At 44.4% G+C, this 15,627-nt stretch overlaps 1 protein-coding gene and 1 long non-coding RNA gene across 3 annotated transcripts; both read left to right on the top strand.

The window, feature by feature from the left end:
* The first annotated feature begins 447 nt into the window (after nt 1-447).
* LOC130520560 (butyrophilin subfamily 1 member A1-like) lies at nt 448-7,103 on the top strand. Of its 2 annotated transcripts, none has more exons than XM_057024252.1 (5): nt 448-907; nt 1,554-1,586; nt 2,872-3,147; nt 5,664-5,762; nt 5,899-7,103. In XM_057024252.1, exons 1-5 carry the CDS (start codon nt 463-465, stop codon nt 5,949-5,951), a joined length of 906 nt encoding a protein of 301 aa, XP_056880232.1. In that variant the 5' UTR covers nt 448-462; the 3' UTR covers nt 5,952-7,103. The 2 variants fall into 2 exon arrangements, with proteins under 2 accessions (XP_056880232.1, XP_056880230.1); XM_057024250.1 differs by having other exon boundaries at nt 5,896-7,103.
* A 5,967-nt stretch (nt 7,104-13,070) lies between these two features.
* LOC130520562 (uncharacterized) lies at nt 13,071-14,200 on the top strand. The gene is made up of 3 exons (XR_008948922.1): nt 13,071-13,177; nt 13,637-14,014; nt 14,127-14,200. It is a non-coding gene; the product is annotated as an uncharacterized LOC130520562 (long non-coding RNA).
* Nucleotides 14,201-15,627: the final 1,427 nt, after the last annotated feature.

The raw sequence follows: 15,627 nt of genomic DNA, 5'->3' as shown, positions 1-15,627 counted from the left end.
TTCTTTTAGCCCCAGTAGCCGCATGTGTGCTAACAGCTTCGTCTCCCACAGCTCGTAGTTTCGCTCGTCTCCGTCAAAACACAGTCTCGCCCATCGGTTACCTACATCTCGCCTGGGCCCATAACCTGTTGGCGCTTGTGGCGCAGTCATTGCGAGGAATAACTTGCGTTATTAGTATTCTCGACGGAGGAAGAAATCACACCTATCACTCAGTCACCATTGGACCGGAACCAACGGAAACTTTATTGACAAACCCACATTTACACAGAACAGTGCAGTGACGTATGAGACATGTCAACAATTATATATCTGATGGGAGGTGTTGGAGGTTCCGCGTGCAGGAGGCGGCTGCTCACGCGCCTCAGCATCTCCCGCCTCGCACGGATCAATATAGTGATTAGAGTGAGTTTGTAGCGTTCGGATCAAAGCTGTTCCCGAGCTCGAGGCTGGTGAGGACTTTAGATGCTGCAGCAGCCCTGCAGGTCCCCCCCAGAGCCCGTCATAGTCGCAGTGACCCCGGAGCAGCAGCAGCTCCGGCTCAGGTGTGAAGGTGTGAGAGTGACGTTGCTGTTTGATCCTCCAGAGCCGACGCGCATGGTGGTGAAGGAAGACAGCGAGGTCGTGTTAAACTGCTCCGCTTCCGGCAGCGTCAGGGACCAAGTGTTCGACTGGAAGAAAGACGACGACGTGGAAGTCTTCCTCTACGACCGGGGCAGAACTTATGAGAGCGGCAGGTCCGGCCAGAGCCCCCAGTTCGCTGGACGAGTCGCTCATTTTCCAGAAGCTCTGGATTTGGGAAACGCGTCGATCAGGATCAAAAAGGCCGAAGTGCGCGACAGCGGGATTTACACCTGCACAGTTCCACATTCTTCTCTAGTCCCACGATCTGAGATTTCCCTTCTGGTGGGTGAGTTTCTCCACCCAACACACAGGAAGGTGTTTCCACAGGTGACACTGGCGCCAGCGTGACGTCAGCGGCTGAACACTGGTGGTAAAAGCGTGAAAGAGCTGAGGATGGGCCACATTTATGGACTAGAACAGACATTATATCAGTGCCCGAGACTGGTTAGGATCCTTTAGTGAAGCAATAATTCATCTGTGGTTAAGCCGTAGTTAAGCCACGCCCCTTCCGGACAGGTAGGTTCAAATACCTGCGAGCGAAGATAATATAAATACGACAAAAGGAAATTAAATAGAGTCAAAGAGGATTTAATGTTCCGAAGTTGCATCTAATCCGACGGGAGCAGAAGACAAATGCAACAGTCTGCACACACAAAGCAACATTTACATATTTACACTGGAGATTGGAACAAACATCACGCTACAAACATGTGGAGATGAGCAGAAGCTGAAATATAGAATTAAATCACAACACAACGCTTCTATAAAACAGTCTGATCTGTGACAGATGTCACAATGTTGTTTCGTTACGACTTTAAATGTGTCTAAATGACAATGTTAATGCTCTTTTTTTCTAAATGTCACCTGTGTGTAAAGTTGCTAATTTCAGACACAATTTCTAACATTCTGTCCTTTGTGTTTTTGCCTTTCAGAGTGCATCGTAAAAGTTCGACCACCGGGAGAAGGTGAGTGCAGGAATCCTGGAAAAGGTTAAATGAAGTTTTCCTGTTTTTACACAGACAAACAGATGAGATTGTTTGATGCGTTTGTTAATGTGATAAAAGGGGAATTAAATGTGATATTTTGACCATTTCAACCATTTTAATGGAACTTCTTCATTTTAATGTTTTCTATTTTAATCAATTTAAGAGTTTAAGGTTTTTACTTTTATTCAGGTGTGAATTAATGTTGAACAGGATTTTAAAGAATCAGTTTAAAAAACTGAAATTTGGAGTTTTCTCCTACATTTAAACAATTAAAAGCCCTTAATTTCCCCTCAAAGATCATCTTTCCATTTTGATTTTCTTTAATGACCCATTTGTGACTGTGGATGCTCACAGGTGCCTCTCCAGAACCGCTGATCCGGATCGTTGATGGAGGACCAGACCGGGAGCTGTGGAGTGTGAGGTTAAAGGAGCTCATCCCAGACCTGCCGTCCAGTGGCAGGACAGCTCTGGACGTGTCCTTCCTGCTCAGGAGACAGAGTCTGAAGAGAGAGACGGACTCTTCTACGTCACTGTCAGCGCCATCGTGAGCAGGAGCGGCGACTACAGCTGTGTGGTCACACAGGAGGACATTTGTCACCAGATTAACTCAACTACCTTCGTTTACATTTGTGAGTTATGGATTTACACTACGGCTACTAATAATTAATATTTGTAATTATTTTAATACTTTAAACTGTTTACAAACGGCAGTAAAATTCCATCAGACTGCACAGGAAGCTGCAGTGCAGCAGACAGGATGTGACATCATAGCGTGATGACACACCTGTGAGTCCCAGTCAGGTGATGCAGCTGCTCTGCTGGTACCGGTCAGACGTGACTGGACTCACCTGACCGGTGCAGCTCTGCCAGGATCCTCCACACGTTCTGGTTCATTTATTCTCTCAAATGTTTATCAGTAATTTCATGAGAATTATTGAGAAAATTAGATCATTCGTTTGACTTCCATTCACCTTTAATTCCTAAACAGTGAAGTGGAAATGCAGCGTAAAATAGGCGATGTGGGGCTGATTCCTCTGTGAGGGGCCGATCCCTCAGCAGGCGGAACAACGGTTTCACCTCTTTCACGATTGAATCACTCGTCTCCAAAGTTGTGCGTCACAATTAGTGTTTAATTACTGATCCAGGGTCAGTGCTGATGTGCTGCTAGTTTGTTTATGCTGTAATGTCATATTTAATAGTTCAGCAGAGTTTAATGGTTCTTGTTCCTCTGAGACACAATTTGATCTGACGTTGGTCTTCACAGGTGCCTGTTCCAAACCTCACATCAGGACAGTTGATGGAGGATCAGACCGGGAGCTGCTGCAGTGTGAGGTTAAAGGAGCTCATCCCAGACCTGCCGTCCAGTGGCAGGACAGCTCTGGACGTGTCCTTCCTGCTCTGGAGACAAAGTCTGAAGAGAGAGACGGACGCTTCTACGTCACTGTCAGAGCCATCGTGAGCAGCAGCGGCGACTACAGCTGTGTGGTCACACCAAAAGAAGCCTGTCGAGAAAATGAAGCCAGGACTTTGGTTTACTTTGGTGAGTTTATTCTTATTCAGCAGAATCCAACATTGTTCAGAGTCTCTGCTGCGGTGGCCAGCAGGGGGCGCTGCAGAGAACATGAGGGGGAATTTAATTTAATTTAATTACAGGACAGGTCAGATGGGATTTTGGTAAAAGTGATTAAACTCGGTTAATTTCTTCATGATCGTGGTCGTTGTTGGGAAATGTTTTATATTAACGGGTCAGAGGGCGGAAACGTTGAGTTCTGATGAGCCTGAATCACTAACGGTCATTTTATTCTGGTCCACACACACACACACACCACACACACACACACACACACACACACACCACACACACACACAGAAAACATTTATTTTTATGTTTGGAAACTCCTCAGAAAACAGAATTATAATATTTAAATGTGGGATTATTAAATATTAATGAATACATTCAAACTAAAACTTAATTTTGAGCAACAACAAAAGATGAACACACATTCAAACTACCGTATTTTCTGGACTATATGTCGCTCCAGAGTTTAAGTCGCACTAGCCGAAAAATGCATAATAAAGAAGAAAAATAGATTAATAAGTCGCACTGGACCATAAGTCGCATTTTGGGGGAAAATTTATTTGATAAAATCCGAGACCAAGAACATACATTTCATCTTGAAAGTAAACTAGCATGGATTAGCAATAGCGTTACGGTATGCTAACGTAACAAATTCAGCTACATGACCCACAACGAACTGAGTACGTGTCTGCTTTGTTAACGTAACATATTAACAGTGGCTGTGTCCTAACCCCCCCTGTACCCTACATGGTGCACTCAATGGTGTGGACGCCATTTTGAAATAGTGTCCGAATTCTTAGTGAGCATCGCTGGACCCTATGTAGTGCACTCAATGTATCCCACAATGCACTGCGAAAAGTAGTGTACAACCGATGCACCCGAATTCGGTGATATATCCCATCAGCCTTTACGGTATCACGTGATAATCTGTCAATGGCGGGTAAACGAGGAGAGATGACGTACAAATGTATGTAATATTATGTTATTATTATATTATATGCTATTTGTTTCACATCTTACTAGAGCGTAAAATTCTTTCACTTTAGCGGAACATTGCTGCCTCCATTTTAAATATGTTTTTACCTTTATTTATTTATTTGTTTATTTATTTCGAATTTATATTTAATATTTTTATCTATTATTATTATATTATTATTATTATTATTATTATTATATTATATAAAGATATAATAGGGTAAAATATTGCATTTTCAAAGAAACGACCGCTGAATGTGTTTGGGTGTTTCGGATGGGTTAAAATAATTAAATGGACCTGGCCACTTTTCCCAGCGACCGGTTCGTTATTATTATGCGACAGCATTACGTCATTCACGTGCGCCGTAGTGTCCGAAAGCTAACTGAGAATTGAGTGCGCTACGTAGTCCACTCATCCATGTCCCCCATGTAGTGAGGAGGGAACAGGGAACAAGGTGTGGAGTCGGAAACAGCCAGTTAATCAGATAACTACAGCATAAAGAACATCCGAGCAAGTTTACCAAACAATCAAGTCTAACTAGACGAAGCACCGCTTCTTCTTCTGCGTCTCTAAAGGAACTCGTTCCTCAGGTACACACGCCTAGAGCGCCCTCTGGTGGTCGTCAGTGTGGAAATAACGAACATGTGGAATTCTGTAATAATGTATTTATTTAAGTCGCTCCGGAGTACAAGTCGCACCCCCTGACAAACTATGAAAAAAAAGTGTGACTTATAGTCCGGAAAATACGGTAAAACTTCTTCATGATCGTGGTCGTTGTTGGGAAATGTTTTATATTAACGGGTCAGAGGGCGGAAACGTTGAGTTCTGATGAGCCTGAATCACTAACGGTCCTTTTATTCTGGTCCACACACACACACACACACACACACACACACACAGAAAACATTTACTTTTATGTGGGGAAACTCCTCAGAAAACAGAATTATAATATTTAAATGTGGGATTATTCAAGATTAATGAATACATTCAAACTAAAACTTAATTTTGAGCAACAAACAAAAGATGAAAAGACGTCAAACAGATTAAAGTGTCGTCCAGTGAGTGATGCTGATAGACTGTTGCTATGGCAACAGGCCGTCATGATGCTGTTGCTGACAGGTTGTTTTAATGACTGATGATGATGATGATGAAGAAACAACAGTGGTGTTTATGGTGGCGCTGACCTGGTGTCTCCATGGTGATGAAGGTCTCCTGATGCAGCAGCTCAGGTGCTCACAGGAGCTTTAAAGGTGCCTTTAACTCCTCCCGTCAGGTGAGTTTCAGCCAATCGGCTGAGGCCTCCAGGTGATGACGTCATCACTTTAACAGCCCATCAGACCTGCAGCAACTGATTAAACCAGGAATTAATCAGGAAACTCAGCCTGGTTTTAAACTCTGAAATGGTTAAAATTCACATTTTCAGAGGAAATGAAGAGAAGATGAAAACGGAGAGAAAGAAACGGAGACGACTCGTCCTCTTTAACTCCTCCCTCTCTTTCAGGGTCGTCCACGGGCGTGCGTGATGGAGTTATTGTCGGTCTGCTTGTGCTGTTTGCCATCGCAGCCGTCGTTGTTTACTTCAAGTTTAAGGCCGTTAAAGGTAATTATTAATGAAATAGTGTAAATGTTTAATGGTGAAATACTTGTAATGATCAGAGCACCTACGTGATGTTTGATGGTTGAGGCTGGAAGCTGCTGGAATCATTCTCTCCTGTCTTTTGGTGAACTGGCAGCAGCTTGTGGATCTTCTGGCAAGTTCACCGCCAACGCCTGCCCCTGCTACAGATGACCAGTTGAGTTTTCTGAAGAACCAGGAATTTGAGTCTGATTGACGGGTCCGATTGTCCACCACAGGTTCTGTTGGTTACAGATGTATTTGAACGCTCCGCAGCAGCCGGAGCTGATGTTGCTGTAATCATTCCTGAAAACATTCCCATTTCATATTCCCAGCTCTCAGCCACTGATGGGCTGCACCCACCTGGGCCAGAGCTCCTTTTGAAAATGAGTCCAACTTCACCTCATGTCTGACTTCAAACATTCTGGAATTTTACAGGAGTGTAAACTGGAGATTTTGGTCATGTGACAGGAAACAGGAAGCTTTTATTTACGGATCTGACGCAGGAATAAACAGCTAATTTGTACTTTAAACGGCTTCAGCTGGGACTCAGGGCACTGTTAACTATTGTTTGTCTGTTGCTACTTTATTTTCATGGTATAACTTGATTTGTTAATAATCGTAATTTGAGGGAAACGTGGGTCCGTTCATGATTGGCTCCGTTTTACTGCCCCCTGCTGTCGGTGTTCAGAATTACTGGAAATGCAGCTAATATGAAAATGATCCATTTCAGTTTTTGCTTCATTTTGTCAGAGGCTGTACTTTTTTAAAATACATTTTTACTGGGGGGGGGGGGGGGGGGGGGTTATTATAAAAGTCTACACTGGTTAACTTTATTATTTCTATTCAAGGTAGTTTTCTGTGTCAACTGGACTGTTTTTGTTCTCTTTTGAAGATGTTTCACCTTTTATCCAGAAAATTCTGTTATTTTTTTAATCTCCTTAATTTGAATAATTATTGTTCAGTTTGTTTAAGAAGACGAATTAATTACAGTTTGAAAGAAACTGAAGCCTTAAATCCCAAGATTGTAAACAAAGTGATGGAGCAGGTTGAAAGGTAAAAACTTATGGAAGTCAGTTAAATACATTAAATCAGGTGTAATATATAATTTTGAAAGGCTAAATCAAGGAACTGATCCATGATAAAGGTTTAAAATCATATATGGAAAATTCTGGTCGTAATTTATCAATTGAGAAGCTAAAAGGAAATTTTAGTATGGAAAATATAGGATATATTCTGCTCTCTGCCACCTTTCATTCAAATGCTGTTTTCATGAAAATATACCTGCTTTTTCTTTATGTAATAAAATCTATTCATTAAATGAAATGTCTTATTTGTCAGGTCAAGAGAGAGTGGAAGGTTTTTACACTGTTATTACACTTCAGATTCATTCAGTTCACATATGAAAATACAACAATCACAAACATGGAGCCATAAAGGGAGATGTGCCAGACTGAGAGACCAGAACCAGAACCTGCTGGTCCAGAGTCCCTTATAAAATAATAGAATCAGTTTGTGTTGGTTCCTTCACTCTGAACACCTCGTTCAACATCCCAACATTATAATTATGAGTTCATGTCTACGTTTCAATCTATTTTCCAACCTTTAAAATGGTCAGTAACACAAAAGCATCACATTTGTCCGACAGCACATGAAAGTTTCAAGATTCCAAAACTATGAAGCTCCTTGAGCGGCTGCATGAGGGGGTCGGGCCGGAAGTAGCTGTGGGTCCGTCTTCTAAAAGTGTCCCCCGCTGCTGCGCTGCGGTTGGTTCCACAACACGCAGCACGTTCAGTTCCAAACTTTGAAGATGAGTTCAGGTGGGGGTTGATGACGCAGTGATATACCTGCTGCAGAGGGCTCCCTCCTCCTGGGACAGACTAAACACCACAGTCGTGTTCTTCGACTTCTCTTCTGCCTTCAGCACCATCCAGCCCAGACTGCTGAGGGCTGAGGTGGAGAACATGCAGGTGGACGCTCCCCTTGTTTCCCGGATCGAGGACGACCTGACAGGTCGGCAACAGGTTGTGAGACTGCGGAGCTGTGGGTCCCCCCTCTGTTCACCACCTACACAGCTGATCTCCAGAACCACTCTGAGACACGTCCCCTCCAGAACCACTCTGATGACACAGTCATATTCGGGTGTGTGGAGAATGGACAGGAGGACGAATACAGGGACCTTGTGGAGAGTTGTGTCAGGTGGAGCAGGGAGAACCTTCTGCAGCTCAACGTGACCAAGACGAAGGAGATGGTGGTGGACTTCAGAAAAAGCAAGTCCCCCCCCAGTCTGCATTAGTGGGACAGATGTGGAAATCGTCCCATCTTACAGGTTCCTGGGTGTCCAGCTGGACAATAAACTGGAGTGGTCCACAAACACCGATGCTGAAGGCCATGAGCAGACTCTATTTCCTCAGGAGCCTCAGGTCCTTCAGTGTCTGCAGCAGGATGCTCCAGATGTTCCACCAGTCTGTCATGGCTAGCACCATCTCCTGTGCTGCAGTGTGCTGGGGAGCAGGCTAAGCTAAGGATGCTAACAGACTCAACAGGGTCTGTTGTTGGCTGTAGACTTGATAACTTGGACGAGGTGGTGAGGGACAGGATGGTGTTGAAACTGGACAATCATGGACAGCCCCCCCCCATGACACAGCAGACTCCTGCAGCCTCGCTGCTCTGAGGAACGCTACAGGAAGTCATTCCTGCCGTTCGCTATCAGACTGTATAACTCATCCTAACCCAGCCAATAACAATAACTGTGTAATGTTTATGTTGTAATTTTATTTCTATTTTATTCTATATTTATGTATATATGCTTATAATGCTTATAATATGTATATATTATATTATGTACAGTATATATTATACAGTATATATATACTTATAATATATGCTGTATATATGCTTATAACGTTCTAATCTTATCTGTATTCATTTATTCTGTTTCTATACTTTGTATAGGTTGCTACTACAATTTAATTTCCTCACGGGGATGAATAAAGTACATCTTAATCTTAATCTTAATCTTAATCAAAAGGTTCCGTGTTGTAGCTGGAGGAAGATTTTTTCAATAAATATCAACGTTGGCCCGTGACTTTGTCCCAGTTTTGAATTTGGGCCCACTGGGTATTTGAGTTTGACACCTCTGCTCTAATACATTTTAAAATAAGGTAGTGTTTTTATTATTTTATAAATTAATACATTTGTTGATGTTTGAGGGAAGCAAGCAGGAGATAAAATGGAAAATTACACCATAAATCTGGTTATTATAAAGGAAAAATTAAAGAAAATCAACATTGTCAGAGGAGAATTCACCACATTTGTTCTCCCATCGTGTTCGTGACGAGAACAAAACAGATAAAACTGATATTTAGACTTTGACAGCAGCTTCAGGACGAGATGAGAGATTGATAAAGACCCGGAATGTTTTAGAGCCCTTATTAGGCTGATCTTTGGTGTCTGACGGACTTTATCCCAACTATAAACCAATAAAAGCTTTAAATCCACGTCCGCGCTGACAACAGCGCCCCCTGCTGGCCGGAGCCTCCGCTGCACCACAGAGGTGAAAAGTGCAGAAACACGATGTGTTTAGATGCATAGATGAGTAGATGTATAGATTTGTAGGAGTGTAGATGTATAGATGAGTAGATGTATATATTTGTAGGAGTGTAGATGTGTAGGAGTGTAGATGTATAGATGATAGATGTATATATTGTAGGAGTGTAGATGTATAGATGAGTAAATGTATAGATGTGTAGGAGTGTAGATGTATAGATGAGTAGATGTATAGATGTGTAGGAGTGTCCTGCACTACATCCACCTCCTGACTAAAGCACATGCACGCCACCACTCTGCCCCCCACTCACTCACATCTACGCTCCCCCCCCCCACGCTGCACCATACATGCCCCTCCATCACTACTCCCATGTCTGCCATCAGCATCACAGCTCATTCACTCCATTGAAACCATCATTTCATACGGACACAAACCCAGGACTGTTTCCAGACGCAACAGTGCTTTTATCGTTCCCATGAAAAGACAGGATGAGCGCACGTTCAGCACGGACATAAAGATGGCCGTGCTGAACGTGCGCTCTCTTTTAAACACATCTGTTATAGTAAACGACTTAATTTTAGACAGAAACCTCGATGGTATTCTCCTCACTGAGACATGGCACTGATGCACCTGCTGTTCTCACAGAGGCTTTGGGGGGGGGGGCAGGAAAGGAGGTGGAACCGCTTCAATAACAAGGACCCAAATGTCATCAAGTGAGGTCTCTTTTAATAAGTTTCCATCATTTGAGCATCATGCCTTTGTTTTTAGCAGCCCTCCTGTTCTATGCATAACAGTTCACAGACCTCCCCAATACTCCACCTCTTTTATCAGCCAATTCTCGGAATTTTTATCAATCATTTACGCTAAATACAACAGGATTTTAATAACTGGTGATTTTAATCTACACATCAACAACACCGTGGACCCAGTGTCCAGAGAATTTTTAAACCTCCTTCACAGTTTGGATCTTAAACAACCGACCCACAGCAGAGGGACCCTGGACCTGGTCATAACCTATGGCCTGTCTGTAGGTGGGTCCCCTGGACCTGGTCATGGCCTACGGCCTGTCTGTAGGTGGGTCCCCTGGACCTGGTCATGACCTACGGCCTGTCCATGGGTGGGTCCCCTGGACCTGGTCATGACCTATGGCCTGTCTGTAGGTGGGTCCCCTGGACCTGGTCATGACCTACGGCCTGTCCATGGGTGGGTCCCCTGGACCTGGTCATGACCTACGGCCTGTCTGTAGGTGGGTCCCCTGGACCTGGTCATGACCTACGGCCTGTCCATGGGGGGTCCCCTGGACCTGGTCATGACCTACGGCCTGTCTGTAGGTGGGTCCCCTGGACCTGGTCATAACCTACGGCCTGTCCGTGGGTGGGTCCCCTGGACCTGGTCATAACCTACGGCCTGTCTGTAGGTGGGTCCCCTGGACCTGGTCATAACCTATGGCTGTCTGTAGGTGGGTCCCCTGGACCTGGTCATAACCTAGGGCCTGTCCGTGGGGGGTCCCCTGGACCTGGTCCTAACCTATGGCCTGTCCGTGGGTGGGTCCCCTGGACCTGGTCATAACCTAGGGCCTGTCCGTGGGTGGGTCCCCTGGACCTGGTCATAACCTACGGCCTGTCTGTAGGTGGGTCCCCTGGACCTGGTCATAACCTACGGCCTGTCTGTAGGTGGGTCCCCTGGACCTGGTCATAACCTATGGCCTGTCTGTAGGTGGGTCCCCTGGACCTGGTCATAACCTAGGGCCTGTCCGTGGGTGGGTCCCCTGGACCTGGTCATAACCTATGGCCTGTCTGTAGGTGGGTCCCCTGGACCTGGTCATAACCTAGGGCCTGTCCGTGGGTGGGTCCCCTGTTGTGGATCTGGCTGTGTCTGACCACTTTTGTGTGTTTTTTAACATCACCAGTTTTAACCAGCGGGGGAGGTGGAGGTGGAGGAAATCCAAGCTGACCATTCACAAAGAAATATTTTATCAACACCTTAAAACCTACAACACAACACAATCAAGCAAGCAAGAACTTCTCATTTCAAAAAACTAATCTCCGACAATAAAAACAACCCCAAATTTCTATTCCACACAATTGAGCTTTAAACCAATGGTAATTTTTACAGGTGTCTCACAACAACGACTGACACCCTCTGGGAGACCTTTGCAGACCACTTCAGGAGTAAAATCGATGATATTAGATCCAGTCTTTTATCCCAACAAATGTTAATCACCAACACTCCTGGATCGTTGCATCACCTGAGGAGACACTGGAGAGTTTTGTCCTGGTTGATGCGAGGACACTTGGTCAAGTTTTCTCCCCAGTGAGGCCCACAACCGGCCTTTTAGACCCAGTTCCCACACCGTCTTTTAAAACATTTTATGGATTCTTTGAGGAACATCTTCTATATATGGTGAATTGCTCTCTTCAGACGGGTGTCTTCCCCACCTCCTCCGGTGGTGAAGCCCCTTCTGAAGAAGAGCAATCTAGACCCCAGCGTTTTAAATAACTATCGGCCTGTATCCAACTTACCGTTTTTAAGTAAAATATTAGAAAAACTTGTTTTTAACCAAGTGAATGATTTTTTAAACTCAAATAACATTTTAGAGAGGCATCAGTCTGGTTTTAGGATGAACCACAGTACAGAGACAGCCCTTTTAAAGATTTTAAATGACATCAGGTGTAACCTAGACAACAAAAAGCTCACGGTGTTGGTTCTGCTGGATCTGACCGCCGCCTTTGATACAGTCGACCACCATATTTTATTAAATAGACTGAAGAACCTGGTCGGCCTCTCTGGTACTGTTCTTAACTGGTTCACCTCCTACCTTACTGATCGAAGCTGCTTTGTAAGTATGGATACATGCTCCTCGAGAATCCATGAGACTAAATGTGGGGTTCCCCAAGGGTCAATCTTAGGTCCAACCCTTTTTAATCTTTACATGCTTCCTCTTGGGGACGTCACCAGGAGCCACGGCATCAGCTTCCACAGCTATGCTGACGATACGCAGCTGTACATCGCCGTGGCTCCTGGTGACACAGGGCCGGTCGATGCCCTTTTTAACTGTATTCTAGACATCCAGTCATGGGTGGCAGAAAACTTCCTACAGCTCAACCAGGACCAAACAGAGGTCTTAGTCATTGGTCCTGAAGGTCAGAGAGAGAAACTTGTACCAAAATTAAAGGATTTTAAACCATCTCAATCTGTAAGAAATCTGGGTGTGATCTTTGACTCTGAGCTTAGTTTTATCCCACACATCAAAAACATAACAAAGGTGGGTTTTTACCACCTGAAGAATATAGCCAGAGTCCGCCCGTTTCTCTCAGGCCAGCACGGAGGTGCTGATGCACGCTTTTATCTCTTGTGGTCTAGATTATTGTAATGCCCTGCTCTCTGGTCTTCCCAAAAAGAGCATCTCTAACCTACAATTATTACAAAACTCAGCTGCACGGGTGCTGACGAGGACCAGAGGGCGGGAGCACATCACACCGGTTTTAGAATCGCTGCATTGGCTCCCCGTGCGTTTCAGGATCGATCTTAAGGTTCTTTTATAGTTTATAAATGTCTTAATGGTCTTGGCCCGACTTATTTATCCGACCTGCTTCTATTCTATCAACCCTCGCGGACTCTGAGGTCCTCCGGCACCGGCCTTTTAACCATCCCACATGTAAGCTCTAAAACGCACGGGGAAGCGGCCTTCAGTTATTCTGGTCCCCGACTGTGGAACAGCCGGAGAACCTCAGGGCCGCAGAGACTGCTGAGGTTTTTAAAAAGAGGCTCAAGACACACCTTTTTAATCAGGCCTTTAATTGATTTTCTGATTATTTTTCATTTCTTTTATGTTCTCATGCTTTTTTATGTCTTATCCTTATTTTACTTGATACTTTTACTGTTTTACTCCCTCAGTTCTTAGTTTCTCAGTTTTTAGCTTTTACACCCTTTATCCCATTTACTGTTTCAGTCCTTCAGTTTTTAGCTCCAGTGTTTCCTCATGGTGTCTCCTCATGGTGTTTCCTCATGGTGTTTCCTCATGGTGTTTCCTCATGGGGGCCTGCCAGGCTGGGAGATGTTTCCGGTCCACCGCTGGGGGTGCTGTCCCATGGACAGCTCTGGCCTGGGGGGTTAGGGGGCTCTGTGCCTTGGTGTGGAGCCTCCGGTCTGTCCGGGTCGGGCTGGTCTTTGTGGCGGTACCACCTGTGGCCACGGACCGTGACCTCCCTCGGCCTGGTGGGCCTCCAAAGGTGGCGTCTCCTTCGCCTCAGGTCTCGGTGCCCAGCCATGTCTCAGCTTGTTTGTGTGTGTGGTGTGTGTGTTTAAGTGTGTGTATGTGTGTGTGTATCTGTGTGTGTGTGTCCTTTTTCTTGATTCTCTTGTTACTCTTTGTTGTTTTTATCCTCTGTGAGGCACTTTGTGCTACCCAGTGTATGAAAAGTGCCATATAAATAAAGATTGAATTGAATTGAATTGAATTGTAGATGTATAGATGAGCAGATTTATAGATGAGCAGAAGTAGATATATAAATGTATAGATGTGTAGATGAGTGTCGCAGGTCAAATGTTCTGGACCAGGTTCTTCTCCCGCCCGATTGTTTCTGTTCCTGCAGATGATTCCATCCTAACTTGACCCCGCAGGAGGATCCACCTGTTATCTGACCCCTGAGGCTAAACTGGGACCAGTCATTACTAATTCGGACAGGTGAGCAGCTCAATCCTGGCTTCGCTGATCTGTCCTGTTATAGATGTTTTATTACACGTGGGACCAGCGCAGACACGCTGACATGATTGTTACTGGAATTTTCTGTTTTCAGTTTACTGTAATTTGATCTGAACCGGGTCCAAATGTGTTACGCCATCGGGTTGTGGAGTGCTGAAGAACTGTGGACGTGAGGAGAAGGTTCCTCCCCATGATGAGTTCCTCTGTCTGCTCAGGAGGAACTGACAGAGTTTTAATGTCCCATCACAGAATTGTGAAGAAACGACGCAACCAGAGAGGAGGAGGTTGAAGAAGTGGTGAATCTGCAACAATAAAACCGAGATTACAGTTTGATTGAAGCCTCATTTTCTTTGATGATGGTGAATTTCATCACTTTCGCTTTGAATATCGGTGTAATGGCACTCCATCCTCATTTAACGTACCATTTTAAGCTGCAGACACAGTAATTCTTCACTCGCATGACATGAGATGTAATTCCATTTTAAGAGTCTTTATATGAATTCCAAAAGATTACAGCTCACATAACGTGGCGGTAAGAAAACGTTGTGCTCCCGTATCTAATGCAGCTCACCTGGCCTGACGCTGCGCATGCGCTCTTAAGTCAATCTGAGGGAGCGGCATCCAAAACTTTACATCAACAATCCTTTTTATATTACGAGTTACACAATAACATGCACCATGCATCAAACAAATACAAATTGCAAACATAAATTGCACGTCATTTTTACACACATCAATTCTGCTCTGTGGCTCTTACATATCCGGCCCCTAATTGGGTTAACTGTAAGATTACACAATCATCAATTTAACTCAAAACTAAGAGCCATCAAATTAAAACTATGAACAGAATAGAAATAATCTTTCTTAACTAAAATAAATCTTTTCTTACATATTGTCCATTGTGTTTACATGCTTCCTGCAAAAGGCATAACTTCTGCACAGACCTCTCCAGGGTGCTGTTTTTGTCTGCAACTTCACCCTCACAGTTCCACTGGAATCAGGGAAAGTTTGTACTCTTCTTCCCATGATCCACGTGCTTCGTGGGGATGAACTGTCCACTACTAGCACCAGTTTCTTCCTGAGGTCCTCCGTACAGAACGTGGCTGTACTCCCGGGATCCATAAAGGCATATGTCTCTATGGACCTTCCACTGTTGCGGGACTTCACCTTTACAGGAACCACGGGTAACAAGCAGTCCGTTTCTCCGGCCCCAGTGTATCCACACACCTCTTGCTTGGCTGAACCTGGAACTACAGACATCTCTTTATTCTGAGTATTACCCTGATTGGTCACAGATGTGGTGTTCCTAGTCTCCTCATTCTGATGAAGAATGTCTGGGTGTCTCCGTGAACACTGTTTACATATTATTTTCTTCTTACAGTTCTGGCTAATATGCCCCCGTCTTAAACACCCGAAACACAATCCCTTCGTTTTCAATACATCAAGACGTTCCTTGTTTGGTACATCCTTGATCTTGCTACAAGATTCCAATGTGTGATTCCCTTGACAAAATAAACATGGTGTTTCAAAAGCATTTCCTGTTTGGCTGAGTTTGTTTGTTTCAGTGTTGTAGCTGCACTCTTCTTTCCTGTTGT

The sequence above is a fragment of the Takifugu flavidus genome, unplaced genomic scaffold (genome assembly GCF_003711565.1).
Source record: "Takifugu flavidus isolate HTHZ2018 unplaced genomic scaffold, ASM371156v2 ctg425, whole genome shotgun sequence".
In the NCBI taxonomy this organism is placed as follows: Eukaryota; Metazoa; Chordata; class Actinopteri; order Tetraodontiformes; family Tetraodontidae; genus Takifugu; species Takifugu flavidus.
Note: the sequence above shows the minus strand (reverse complement) of the source record. Positions and strands in the feature narration are given on the sequence as shown.

Excerpts from the sequence above, each read along its gene's own strand:
- LOC130520560 (XM_057024250.1), top strand. The coding sequence starts at position 463 with ATGCTGCAGCAGCCCTGCAGGTCCCCCCCAGAGCCCGTCATAGTCGCA. Across the intron at positions 1,587-2,871 it reads AGTTCGACCACCGGGAGAAG|GTGCCTGTTCCAAACCTCAC; the intron begins GTGAGTGCAGGA and ends TGGTCTTCACAG. Across the intron at positions 5,763-5,895 it reads CAAGTTTAAGGCCGTTAAAG|CAGCTTGTGGATCTTCTGGC; the intron begins GTAATTATTAAT and ends GTGAACTGGCAG.